The following is a 13,067-nucleotide window of genomic DNA, read 5'->3' as shown; positions in this document are numbered from 1 at the left end:
ATGAAAAGCTGGTTCCTCTAAGCTTCTGGTTCTCTCTTTTGATTTTATATCAGCGTGGACAGATTGCTTTCGTCTTCAGGAGTTCCCACAGAGGCCCAAGTCAGATGAGGATCAGATGCTCTCAGAATTTCTCCTAAGATCTGGATCCCTCCAGGAAAGATTTTTGCCTCAGGAATTTGGGGGTTGGACTTGTCTGGGAGAAGGGCCCAGGAAAGGTGCTGGTCTAGGGCAGCTGGTTGCCATGTCATCCAGAGATGCAAAGGGAGATGGGAGTGGGAAGAGGCCCCAAGGGGTCCTGGGGACTGCACTGAGGAACTGGGTTGGTCTGGATGCAAAGGATCAGGAAGAGGAAAGGTCAGCCTAGACCTCCAGGAAAGAGGCTGGTGAGTTGTGCAGCCCAGGGAAGCAGAGGGAAGTGAGGGCAGGACCAGGCCCTGAGGGCTCTGGGGAGAGAGGCTGGTGGGTTGTTTAGACCAGGGAAGCAGAGGGAGGTGAGGGTGGGGCCAGGCCCAGAGGGCTCATGGGGACCCCAGAAGGAATTGGGTTGGTCTGGATGCAGAGGATCTGGAAGCAGTGGTGGTTCCCCTGGTGCCTGGGGCGCCAAGACAAGGATTGGGACCCGTCCCAGGCTAGGAGGAGAGACGGGCGGGGGAGATGGGAGGGCGAATGAGGCTGGGGATATTATTTTTAAAAAATAGATCATAATGTTTTCCTAATGATAATGCTTAGTATAAAATGAAAACACAAACAAAATCATCAAATACAAAGATAAGAGAAAAAAATAATGGAAGTCCTCCTTAGGTACCCAGTAATCAATGTCTCACACCTACAACCCTGGAGAAATAACCAGAGGGATCTTTCTGCACATTTTCTATGTGAACACCTGTAGTCTATTCACATTCTTTCAAGTTATTGCATATATTTTGGTATTTTTAGCTACATTTAGTGAGCAGCATTTTCAGTTCATTTTTGCAAGTTTGAACCATGAGTTCCTTAGGAACATTTCCTGGAAAATGTGGATGAAGGGTGTATGTGTTTTGAACGCTAGTTGCCAGGCTGCCATCTAGCCCAAGTATACTAAACAAGGTCCCCAAACACTGCAAAGGCGGCCCTGGACACTATCAATTTTTTTACAATTTTTATTTATTTTTATTTAATGTGTATGAGTGTTTTGCCTGCATGGATGTCTGTGCACCACATTCATGCAATGCCCACAGAGGTCAGAAGAAGGAATCAGATCCTTTGAAGCTGGAGTTAAGGACAGTTGTTAGCTGCCATGTGGTTGCTGGAAACTGAACCAGGTCCTCTGCAAGAATAGCTAGGATTCTTAATCACTGACCCATCTCTCTAGCTCCCATTATCTCGTTCTTAACCTTTGCCAATATAGTAAGTTTAAAGTGATAAATTTTGCTCTAGTTTTAACTTCATTGCTGAATTTCTTTTTAATAAGATGTGCAATTTTAGTAAACTGGTCTCAAGTCAGTGTACAGCCAAGCCCTGATTGCCTTACACCTCAGCCCACTCCTAGAGAGACCAAAAGTCTTCATACATCTCAAGTTGGAGGGACAAAAACAGGAGGGCCAAGATGGCTAACAATTCAAAAATAAAAACAAACTAAAAAGGTATTAAGGCAGAATGCTTTTTTTTTTTTTAATTTTTGCAGTATATTATTTACATAAAAGCAATTCTATCACCTTGCCTTTGTGGACTCAGGATGTAGACAAGGCTACATCCTTAAATGTGGCTTTTGGGAGGACGAGGGTCTTCCTGTAACCAGGGATACTTGGAATGACTACTTATTTACTTATTTATTTATATATTTACTAGTCTTTTTGAGACAGGGCCTCCCTGTAGCCCCAGTTGGCCTAGAACTCACTATGTAGACCAGGATGGCCTTGAACTCAGAGATCAACCTGCATCTGCCTCCTGAGCACTAGGATTAAAGGCGTGCACCACCATACCCAGCAAAATGGCTATTTTTTTTTTTTTTAAGTACAAAGTCCTAACCACATTATATAGAACTTGGAGATGCTTGCTCCAACTGACTGCTGGCATAGTCAGTGTTCCAGTTTTTAAATCCTGAGTCAAAAGTGTTGAAACAAAAAACCAAACTTTTTTTAAAATTAAAAAAACAACAAAAATTATAGTCATACCAATGTTTCACTTTTTTTGTTTTCGTTCTATTTTCTTTTTTTTCTGAGCAAGTTATTTCATCAAGAAAGGGTATAACAGCTCACTCAGTATGTAACAGTCCACCTAGAAGCATTTGCAGTGGGTGATGAAGGGGTCAGACTCATTGGACTCCTGCTGGCTGGTCCACATCTGCAGGAAGGTGGACAGTGAGGCCAGGGTGGAGCTGCAGAGCCACACGGCATAGTTGCGCTCAGAGGGAGCAATGAGCTTGGAGCAGAGCAGTGATTTTCTGCTTCCTATTTGCAATGCCAAGGGTACATGGTAGTGCCACTGGACAGCACTGTGTTGGACGAAGGACCTTGCAGTTTTTTACGTCACACTTCATGGTGGAATTTAAGGTAGTTTTGTGGATCCTGCAGGATTCCATGCCCAGGAAGGAAGGCTGGAAGAGTGCCTTGGAACAGCAGAGGTGCTCATTGCCAAATGCAGATGACTTGGCCATCGGGCAGCTCACAGTGCTTCTCCAGGGAGGAGGAAAATGCAGTAGTGATCATCTCTTGCTCGAAGTCCAGGGCGATGTGGCACACTATTTTCTGCCTGGCCATGGTGGTGAAGCTGTAGCTACACTTGGTTAGGATCTTCATGAGTCTGTCAGGTCTGGGCCAGCCAGGGCCAGACACAGGATGGCGTGGGGGAAAGCATAGGTCTCACAGATGGTCAGTGAAGATGACCCCGCTCACTGTAGTCCATCATGATGTCAGAGGTATGGCCAGAGGTGTACAGGGACAGCATGGCCTAAATGGCTATGTACATGGCTGATGTCCCTTTTATTTACAAAAAATTATTTATCATTTTATTTATGCGTATGTGTATGTGTCTATGTGAGTTTATGTGAAGCAGGTACCCATGGAGGCCAAAGGAAATTGGATCCCCTGGAACTAGAGTTACAGATGGTCGTGGATGCTGGGAACTGAAACACGGTTCTCTATAAGAGCAGTAAGTTCTTTTAACCACTGAGTCATAGCTCCAGACCCTGAAGTACCTTTCAGATTCTCTTTTTTAAACAATGCTTAGAAATGCTTTTGTGTTCCAGGATTATAAAAATATATATTATTGCTTTAAAATCCGAGCTAGAGGCAGGCGGATCTCTGTGAGTTCAAGGCCAGCCTGGTCTACATAGTGAGTTCCAGGACAGCTGGGGCTACAGGGAGACCCTGCTTCAAAAAGAAAAAAAAAAAAAAAAAAAAAAAAAATCAGAGATCCTATTACATCTGCATTTTCTTAAAGAACTGCAATCACACATAAACCCTATTCTGTTTTAGGTGATTATTTCTAGATTGTTTTTATCCAGCCAACAAACAACATAAATTTTAGCAAGTTTCTAAATGGATGATCCAGTGAGAGAAAGAGCTAGCTCTGCCATAGAGCTGCATGATCAGAACAAAGAAAAGTTCAGATTTCTTCAAACATAAAGTCCTAAACGCAAAGAAACATGAGAGATGCAGTTCCTCCTAGAAAACCTAGAAAATGAACTGATTTTAAGTCACTAAAGCAACAGATCACTGGGCTGGTAAAATGGCACAGTGGGTAAGGGTACTTGCTGCCAAGCCTGATGATGTGAGTTCAATCCCCAGAACCCAAATGATGGAAGGAGAGAACTGACTCCCACAAGTTGTCCTGTAACCTCCATACATTTGCTATGATATGTGCACTTCCACCATCCCATACACAATAAGTAAATGTAAAAAAAGAAAAGAATCAGATTACCATATTTAAAAATGCATTGAACTTAAAATATACATGTACTTAAACTTGTCTGAGTCTAGGTAACTAATATTGATAGAGTAAACGGCAAAACTTTACCAGAAAGCGCAGCAAACATGAGGGCTGTATATCCATGTTCATGTTGATGGCAGTTGACATCAGCTCCGTGGCGCAGAAGTAATTTGCACATATCAAGCTTTCCTTTGTATGCTGCATGCATTAGAGGAGTCATTCCATTCTTTAATAGGAAAGGAAAAAGCATTAATTGTGTACATTATTTTTTTCTTATCTATAAACACAAACATGAATCAATAAATTCATTTTTATAATCTAAGAAAAACTTTTATATTCACTTCCTTTCTTAAATCTTAACTTCTGAGGGGGGAAAAACATGATTTTTTTTTTTAACAGATTAGCAAAAAGCTTCAGAAAACACATGTTCAACCTCACAGACTATCAAACAGGTAGAACAAAGATCAGAACCCAGACCTCCTAAGGTTCTCATCTATACCAAATGCATTTAGCCCTTAACAATTTAACAAACAGGTATGAACACAAAAGAAAACCAAAAACAGAAGGCTAAGGCAAGAAGACTATTAGTTCAGGGCCTACCTAAGCTATATCACCTGGGTAAACTTAGCGAGACCCTGTCTCAAGATAAAAAGTTAAAAAAAGGGCTCAGTGGCAGAGCACTTGTCTAACATACACAAGGCCCTAGGTTCAATTTCTAGCATACATACATAGACACACACCCGCACACAAATATGTAACTTTAAAAATTAAAAATAAATTCATCTAAAATGTATTGAATTGGGAATTCTCTATAAACTACTATCGATGAGAAAAAGAAGTTACAGGATATATTTATTACAGTGACATCATTTCCCAAAACAAGATTCCCCAAAATCATGTATGTATTTTAATCACACTATAATTTGATCGCATAAAATTTTATAAACATTGAGCGATAGTTGGTAGGCTGACTTGTTGCTTTAGTGACTTATACTAGGCTGACTTGTTTGGTCTCCATATGTTTGTGTTTATCTAATGAAATATCACACATCATAACATTTGGTGGATGAATGAATAAGCTGCTTCCTATAAGTGAATTTTCTCAGTAACCCCAGATATATTCTATAACAGCCAGAATGCTGAAGCTCCTAAGGATGAAAATCTTCCTAAAACATATAATCTCTTACTTTCATTAAGCTGCAGGATTTTAATTGTACTGGATGACTCCAGACTTTATTACTGACATAAACTGGTGGTGGGAAGATGGAGCCTAGTACTTATCAGCAGCCTGAGGAGTCCCCTCTTAGGGACTTCCACTCAGTGAAACTGGATTCTTGACTGCAATGGAGAAAAGGACTTCAGGATAAATTGGAGTAAAGAAAGAAAGTGAGCTTCTTAGATTTAAGCAGACTCTGAGAGAGACCCTCAAGGAAAAGAGAGCACACGTTTACCATTCGGGCAACAACTTCTCAATAAGGAGTCACTTAGGTGTCTCTGCTATGAATATTTATACATACATATGTATGTATGTATGTATGCATGCATGTATGTATATATAAATTCTGTGACTTTCGTCAGGTGTGGTGGTGCATGCCAACGATCCCAGGGAGGCAGAGGCAGGGCAGAGGCAGGCGGATCTCTTTGAGTTCAAGGCCAGCCTGGTCTACATAGTGAGTTCCAGGGCAGCTGGGGATACAGGGAGACCCTGTCTCAAAAAGGGAGGCAGAGGCAGGTGGATCTTTGTGAGTTCAAGGCCAGCCTGGTCTACATAGTGAGTTCCAGGACAGCTGGGGCTACAAGGAGACCCTGTCTCAAAAAAGACCAAAAAAAAAACAAAAAAACAAAACAAGATTTAAAGATTAACAAAGTCTAAAAATTCAGTAAAGAGCTGGGTGTGGTGGTGCACACCTTTAATCCCAGCACTCTGGAAGTGGAGGCAGGCAGATTTCTGTCATATCAAGTCCAGCCTGGTCTACCTAGCAAGTTCCAGGCCAGCTGGGGCTACAGGGAGACCCTGTCTCAAGCTATAATATCATGTAATATGAGAAGTATTATTTAGTTTTAGGAATGAGAGGGGTGCTAATGTGGTTAAACTCAACATTCTAGCCCTAAGTAAGAATAGTTCATCTGTTGTTTTGAACATCCTTGCTTGAGATGTTTTCAGGAAAATAATTATATCTGTAGGCAGTCTTGGTTTTTATCAGTTGCACTGAAGTTTCTTGACCCACAGACAGTGGAAAATGCTGACCGGCATTCAGCAGTCCCACATCCCTTAGTTTTTCCTGTCTCTTTATCCTGCCTTGAAGCCACCACCTTGTTAACAACAATAGGGCAATACTCAGAGATGGTTGCTGACAACAGAATTATAGGGAGACTGGGACCCTATCGGTGACTGCATAAGACGTGACTCAATGGGAATAATGGATATTTCTTGGGATTAATAACAGAAAAATAAGGAGAACATACTTCCTTAACTGGATGTTTGTATGTTGTGAATGGGTAGGTTGGTGGGTGTAATCAGAATCTCACTTTCACACAGCACTTCAATGAGAAGGAATAGACTGATCATTAACCTCTGATGAGGCAAAAGTGGACTGAGAGCACAGGGTGACAGCTAATGGCTAATGGAATCCATAAGGAAGACAACGTACAGCCTGGGGGAGGGCAGGACAAAGCCCCATAGGAAAGGCCACACAAAACAATCAGCTGCTTCTTACACAACTTTTTAGGACATAGGGGTAGAGCTCAGTGGCACAAATAATATCATGAGTTTGATCTCCAACACTCAAACAACAACAAAAATACATATATATATATTTATGTGTATAAGAATACGCATTTAAGAATACACACGTACAGGTCATGAAGCTGAAGGGGACCATTGAGGACAAAACAGAGGGAGGTTATAGGGTAATAAAACACATGGGACATGAAAGTAGGAAGAAGGATACTGGGATACTGAAAGTGGAGGAAGTTGGGGGAGCAGCTGGGATAGGGGATCAACAAAAACCAATTATGTTTGAAAACATCATAACGAAATCCAATACTTTGCATGCTAATGAAAACACACAACTCTTTTAGGAGCCTGACTTGACTCAGATTTCAACATTTTCTGTTTGTCCAGAACAGTTTGGTGTCAGTCATCCAGGCATCCCACCACACAGCTGGAGTTTATGTAGCTCTGAGAATAATGCTGAAACTACAAAACTATCTTACTGCTTAAAATAAAACCTTTCAATACAATGCAATAACCTGCCAGTAGCAAAGGGGATGTGCAAAGCACCGAGACCTCCTGTGGCAAAGCGTGCTTACGTCTTCTACTCTCACTGTGTGCATCACTTTACCACATACCTGCCTACCTCCCTTTGTCAATATTCCTTTTCTTCTCATTTTAAAATCTTATCTCCCTTTCTTTTCTCCTTACTCTCTTGTCCCTTCTCATTTCATCATGGCCACCTTAGCAGGAACTGTATGTTAGAGCACTGAAATGAAAGAGACCTTTTTTCCAAAAAGGTAGAGTTGGATGGAGTCCATCACTTGCTGTGCAGCATCTGGGCCTGCTGTCTCATCATGTCCATAATGCAGTGTGTGTTTGTCCCATATCAATTCCCTGGCTATTGGAAATTTGGGCTAACAAACTAGACTGGCTGTTCAAAGAATCAGCTATCATTCCTACTTCTTATCTATTAGTTCAGTTTTCTGTTAGTCCAATGAAGAACCCTGCAAAGTAAAATTAAATTTGTAATTATATAAATTATTATATATTATTATTTATAAATTATAAATCCCAAAGGCAACAATTACTATGCATTATGTTGGTTTTAATACTACCTTTTTAATATTTATTTTTGTTTTATGTGTATGTTTTGCCTGCAAGTAAGTACACCATATACATGCAGTGCCCGTGGGGGCCAGAAGAGGGCATCGATCATCAGATTTTCTGGAACTGGAGTCAAGGATACCCAAGTGGGTGCTGGGGCTGAACCCAGGTCCTCTGGAAGAGGAGCCAGTGCTCTTAACCACTGAGCCATCTCCCCAGCCCCCTAATACTACCTTTTATGGAAAGAGTTCAATGAGCCAAGAAAACAAGAATCAATATTAATATTGACACATTTTCATGTTCCACAAACATATAAAGCCACTACACTATAAATTTTCTAGTCTCTACAATATTATAGGAAGTTTTTAGTATTTCAGTATTTTTAAAAATCAAGAAAAGGGCCGAGTATGATGTGTACAAGTCTTTATTCCAGCCCTCAGGAGGCAGAGGCAGGCAGACCTCTGTAAGATGTGATGACCTGGTCCATATACCAAGTTCCAGGCCCAGTAGGGCTATAGGCCAAGTAGGAAGCCTCTATCTCAAAAAAAAAAAAAAAAAAAAAAAAAAAAAAAATCAAGAAACGAAAGTGAATAATTCAGAACAAAACTGCTAATCTGCTAGAAAATATTCCCATGTTAGGAAATAAATTTCCTAAGTCAAATTTAACATATCTTTCTATTATAAATACAGAATAACTTAAGAAAACCAATGTTGGATGCTCATTTCTGCTCCAATCAGAAAAATAATGACGATAAGAATTTCATGAATGTCTCCTTTGTAAAAAACATTTTATTTTTTAAATTCCCTGAGTAGGACAGAAGAGGGTATTGAATCCTCTAGAGCAGCAGATTTTTTCAACTGCTGAGCTGCCTCTCCAGTCCCTAGAATGTCTCCTTTTGGTTATAGTGTGAACAGCATCTCACTGTGGCTCTAAATGCCTTCCCCAGGTGTGGTGACACTGGGGGTTATTTCACATATTTATGAATAATTTATCTATCTTTGGGGGGCTATGTTTGTCCGGATCCTTTGCTCATTTTTCATTGGGCTTTATGACTTTATTATTGAGTTGCAGAAGTTCTTACCATGTTCTCATCAGATACAATTGGTAAAATTTTTCTACAATTTCATGGGTTATCTTTTTCACTTACCTGACTGTATGCTTTCAAACACGAAAGCTTTTAAACTTGGTGATTTCTAATGTATTCATATGTACCTATTTTTTTATTTTGTTGCTTACACTAGACCTCTTACATTTCTTATTGTTTCATTTTCCTAAATTGTTTTTTTTTATATTTTACTCTTCTTATATAATTTCATGAGTGAAGACCAGAAAGACTGACAATACAATAAATTCTATGAAATTTCTTTTGATTATTGCTTTGGCAACCTAGCACAGCTTTTCATAAACAGTACATTTTGTTATTTCTAGTTCTAACTATCTCTACTTCTATTTATTAACCTAAGAATTATTTAATTTGTAAAAACTTCATATTCCAAGATAGGTATTTCATTAGTTTGATTATTTTTTATTTTCAAATCTAACACACTACAGTCGGGGAACTTGTTTGATGTCAGCTAAAATTTCTTTTAAAATGAGTATAACAGGAGTGGTGGTGCACACCTTTAACCCCAGCACTCGAGAGGCAGGGTCAGGAGGCTCTCTGTGAGTTCAAGGCCAGCCTGGTATAGCTAGTTCCAGGTCAGCTGGGGCTACAGGGAGACCCTGTCTCAAAAAGACTAAAAAAAACCCAAAAAAACAAAACAAAAAAAAACTCAGCCAGACAGTGTGGCACACAACTTTGATTCTGGCACTCCAGAGGCAGAGGCAGGCAGACCTCTGTGAGCTTGAGGCCAGCCTGGTCTAATAGAGTTCCAGGCCAGTCAAGGTTACATCAGGAGGCCCTGTCTCCAAAAAGAATTTGGAGAACATACATAAACTATTAACATATAAAAGATCATGTTTCCACATTTTATAAAATATGTAATCACAGAAGTGGGTCTCAGCACTTGGGAGGCTGAGACAGAGGAAAGAACAGTTCAAGGATAGCCTGGGCTACATAGTAATAAGGCCCTATCTTTAAAAAAAAAAAAATCTAACAAAAGAATAAGAAAAAGTAGAAGGGAAGGGAAGGGGAACGAGAGAGGTTAGGATTTGGGCTTAATTTGCACTTCTTTGATTACTGGTAAGATTAAACATGCTTTAGGCGTGGTGTCTGTTTACATTTGATTTACTTGAGTAACTTGAGCACAAATGGCATAAACTTTTATTGGAAGATTTTAATTATCCCTTCTTTGTGCCTGTACATGTGTGTGTACAGGTGTGCTTGCCTGTGTGGAAGTTGGAGGTTGATGCTGGGTCTCTAATTCTATTGCTTTCCACCCTATTTTTGACACAGAGTCTCTCATCGACCCTATAGCTTGCTCTTTCACCTAGACTGGCTGCTGCTCAGTGAGCTGTGAGTGTTTTCTGTCGCTCCCACCTCCCCACCACCTCATCCCAGTGCTGAGATTAGAGGTGTGTCACTACACTGGGTTTACACTGTGCTAGATATCTGAATGGAGATCCTCATGCTTGCATAAGCAAGCACTTTACCCACGGAACCATCTCCCCAGTTATACATTCTTCTAGTAAGTAAAACATTATTCATTTTTACCTCATCCAAACAGTTGACACGAACATTCTTACTGGATAATAGTGTTCCAGCTTCTTGGACAGTACCTTTAAAAAAAAAAGTGATGAAATATAAGATCATATGTCACTAAAACAGGGAAAAACATCTGATACCAAGGAAAGAAATGTCAAAGCATTTCCTGTAAAACTAAGGCTAGTCAAGTGGGTACGAAGAACAAAGCATATCTAATCACCTGCTATCATTTCCAAAGCCTATCTTCAGAGAAAAAAAGTTCAGATGAATTAAAATAGTTTCATCTTGTTTCACTTTAACTAACCTTAAATTATATTAAGTTGGTCTCATTTTTACTTTGGCAGAACACAATAGCCGTAATACTTATGACTTAATGTTGAAACAAATCTTAAGGACGATCTAATCCAAATCACCATCTAAAACTTAAAGTCTTATCAATGTAAGGCTTGGAATTCAAGATGCAATCAGTGTTTATATAATTTGCCAGCACTGGGTCTTGTGAATTGATGGTATATTTATAATAGAATACTTGGTTTGGAGACAGTCAGGTGAGAGTTAGCTACAAAGTCTGCTACTTTGTAGAAGTGCTCTCTGGCCAATATCCAGTCTACCATGCTGAAAGGGATCAAAATTAAGACTTCTGTAAATTTGGAAAACGAGCTATAACTGGGTTAAAATTATCAGGTTTTTCCAGTCTTCTGTGTGATGTAATGGCTGAAGCAAGTGGTTACAGAAGTGAACGTGAGTATCATCACCATTAATCCAAGACAGCCACATGTTCTGCCAAATAATTTCTGGCTTGACTGGGCAGAGAGAGAACAATGAAACTGAATGTTCTCAGAGAGTAAAGATGAGCTAAACTAAGCCTCTAAAAGAAGACAGTGAACAGGACCACCCCCAAGCAACCTGTGCCTTCCAGAGTAAGGGAAGAAGGCACAAGGCCGACTCAAGACCAGCAGCCTTCTCCTTTGGATGTGCTTTTCAGGCAAGTTCCCCCAGGGCTCCTCACCCACGCTGGAGAAAACCAAAATATCTCTCAGTGTATGGAGCTATTCCACTTTGAGGGGAAAATGTCAACAGAATGATCTACATGTCCCTGGAGTGCGACAGCAGCTATTTTTGTAAATGGTACATTTTCCTGGTACTAAACTCCAGCAGGGCAGTTGGTATCATTGGATGAGTGACTAAGGAAAAGGAGGAGTTTGCAGTGGCTCATGCCAGCCAGAGTGGCCTGACTGGTGAACTCCAGGCAAATGAAAAGCTCTGTCCCAAAGGAGGTAGACAATGTTCCTGGCAATGACAGCCAAGGCTATCCTCTAGCCTTCACACACATACAGAAACAAATAAAAAGAGGGAGGGGGAATATTTTGAGTATGTAAGCAAAGTCTACTTTAAACCTTATCCAGACTTGTTGCTTCTTTTCAGAGACTTTCTCAAACAGTGTCAGAGAAGAATCCAAACAGAAATTCCTTTAGCTCATTTGCACTTGGGGAAGATACGTCCTTTGAATCACATCCTCCAGTGAGAATTCATGGAAGTTATTTCTTTCTGGAGAGGAAATGTTTTTGGAGTAAAGGGAGACTACTACAGGGATTGTGAGCATGTCCAAGCCTGCCACATAGTAAGGACAGGATGGGGACTACAATCATAAACATTTGGATCTCATTTGAGAATAGGACACTAATTCTATGTTTGACCAGTGGCCAACAATCTAAAAAGAAAAGATGAAGCATGCTGTAATGCACAGGGTATGTGTGTAGGAGGTGTTTTCTCCTGCTAAACTCTTATTCAGAAATCTCAAGATTTCATTTCTGACACCAGATGTACAAAGAATTCCCCTTCCCATACACACCCCAGGCAACTCTCCAGCAGACACCAATGGGGTGTCTTCCTCAGGTGTGACAACTTGCAGGACTCTGGGAAACACTGTCCTCACATTTGCCTATTGATTGTAAAGGTACACAGATGAACAGGGCATGGTGTGTGTGAAGAGACACAGAACCCACTTTGGTCCATTTTCCAGCATTCTGGAAACTCTCTCAACTTAGTATCCCAGGGATATTTCTGGAGGTTTCAACACATAGGATATGATTGATTATTAGCTCAGTATCCTGCCCCTTTCCCCTTCCTGAAGGATGATGGGAAGAGGGTGACACTGAAAGTTCCAAGCTTCTCATCACAGCTTGGTCTTCCCAATGACCAGCCTATGTTGTAAAACTATCCAGGAGCCTGCCAAGAGTTAACTAACTGAACAAAACCCACTCTTCTCACCTAAGAAACTTCAAGGGACTGGGTACTGTTACCAAGAACCAAGGTCAAAGATCAAATATTAGAACAAAAGATGCACCCAGCATTCTTGGTGTTTAGGAGACTTAAGAGGGTTTTAGGAGCTCTGTGTCAGGGACCAGGGGCAGACAAAAAAATACATATTATTATATCCTACCTACAAACACACACGCACACACGTGCAGACCACTCAGTCTGTTAACATTAGCCTTTTGAAATACAGGGACCTGGATGAGAAAAATATCTCAAACAGTTTGGGCTTCTGTAGAATAGAAAGATAACTGCCGGGCGTGGTGGCGCATACCTTTAATCCCAGCACTTGGGAGGCAGAGGCAGGCAGATCTCTGAGTTCAAGGCCAGCCTGGCCTACATAGTGAGTTCCAGGACAGTTGGAGCTACAGGGAGAC

General features: G+C 40.7%; 1 protein-coding gene across 2 annotated transcripts in view; it reads right to left on the bottom strand.

Annotated features, from left to right (window-relative positions):
• Ankmy2 (ankyrin repeat and MYND domain containing 2) overlaps positions 1–13,067 on the bottom strand; it is a 58,035-nt gene that overhangs the window by 38,938 nt on the left and 6,030 nt on the right. For both annotated transcript variants that reach the window (XM_008837604.3, XM_029565641.1), the window contains exons 2-3: positions 10,384–10,448; positions 3,997–4,135 (exon numbers count right to left, since the gene is read on the bottom strand). In XM_008837604.3, coding sequence (XP_008835826.1) covers positions 3,997–4,135; positions 10,384–10,448 — 204 coding nt within the window. The remainder of the gene's footprint in view (positions 1–3,996; positions 4,136–10,383; positions 10,449–13,067) is intronic.

Source organism: Nannospalax galili, unplaced genomic scaffold (genome assembly GCF_000622305.1).
Source record: "Nannospalax galili isolate Female #2095 unplaced genomic scaffold, S.galili_v1.0 scaffold719, whole genome shotgun sequence".
In the NCBI taxonomy this organism is placed as follows: domain Eukaryota; kingdom Metazoa; phylum Chordata; class Mammalia; order Rodentia; family Spalacidae; genus Nannospalax; species Nannospalax galili.
The sequence above is the reverse complement of the archived record's forward strand: the minus strand, read 5'-3'. Positions and strand labels throughout refer to the sequence as shown.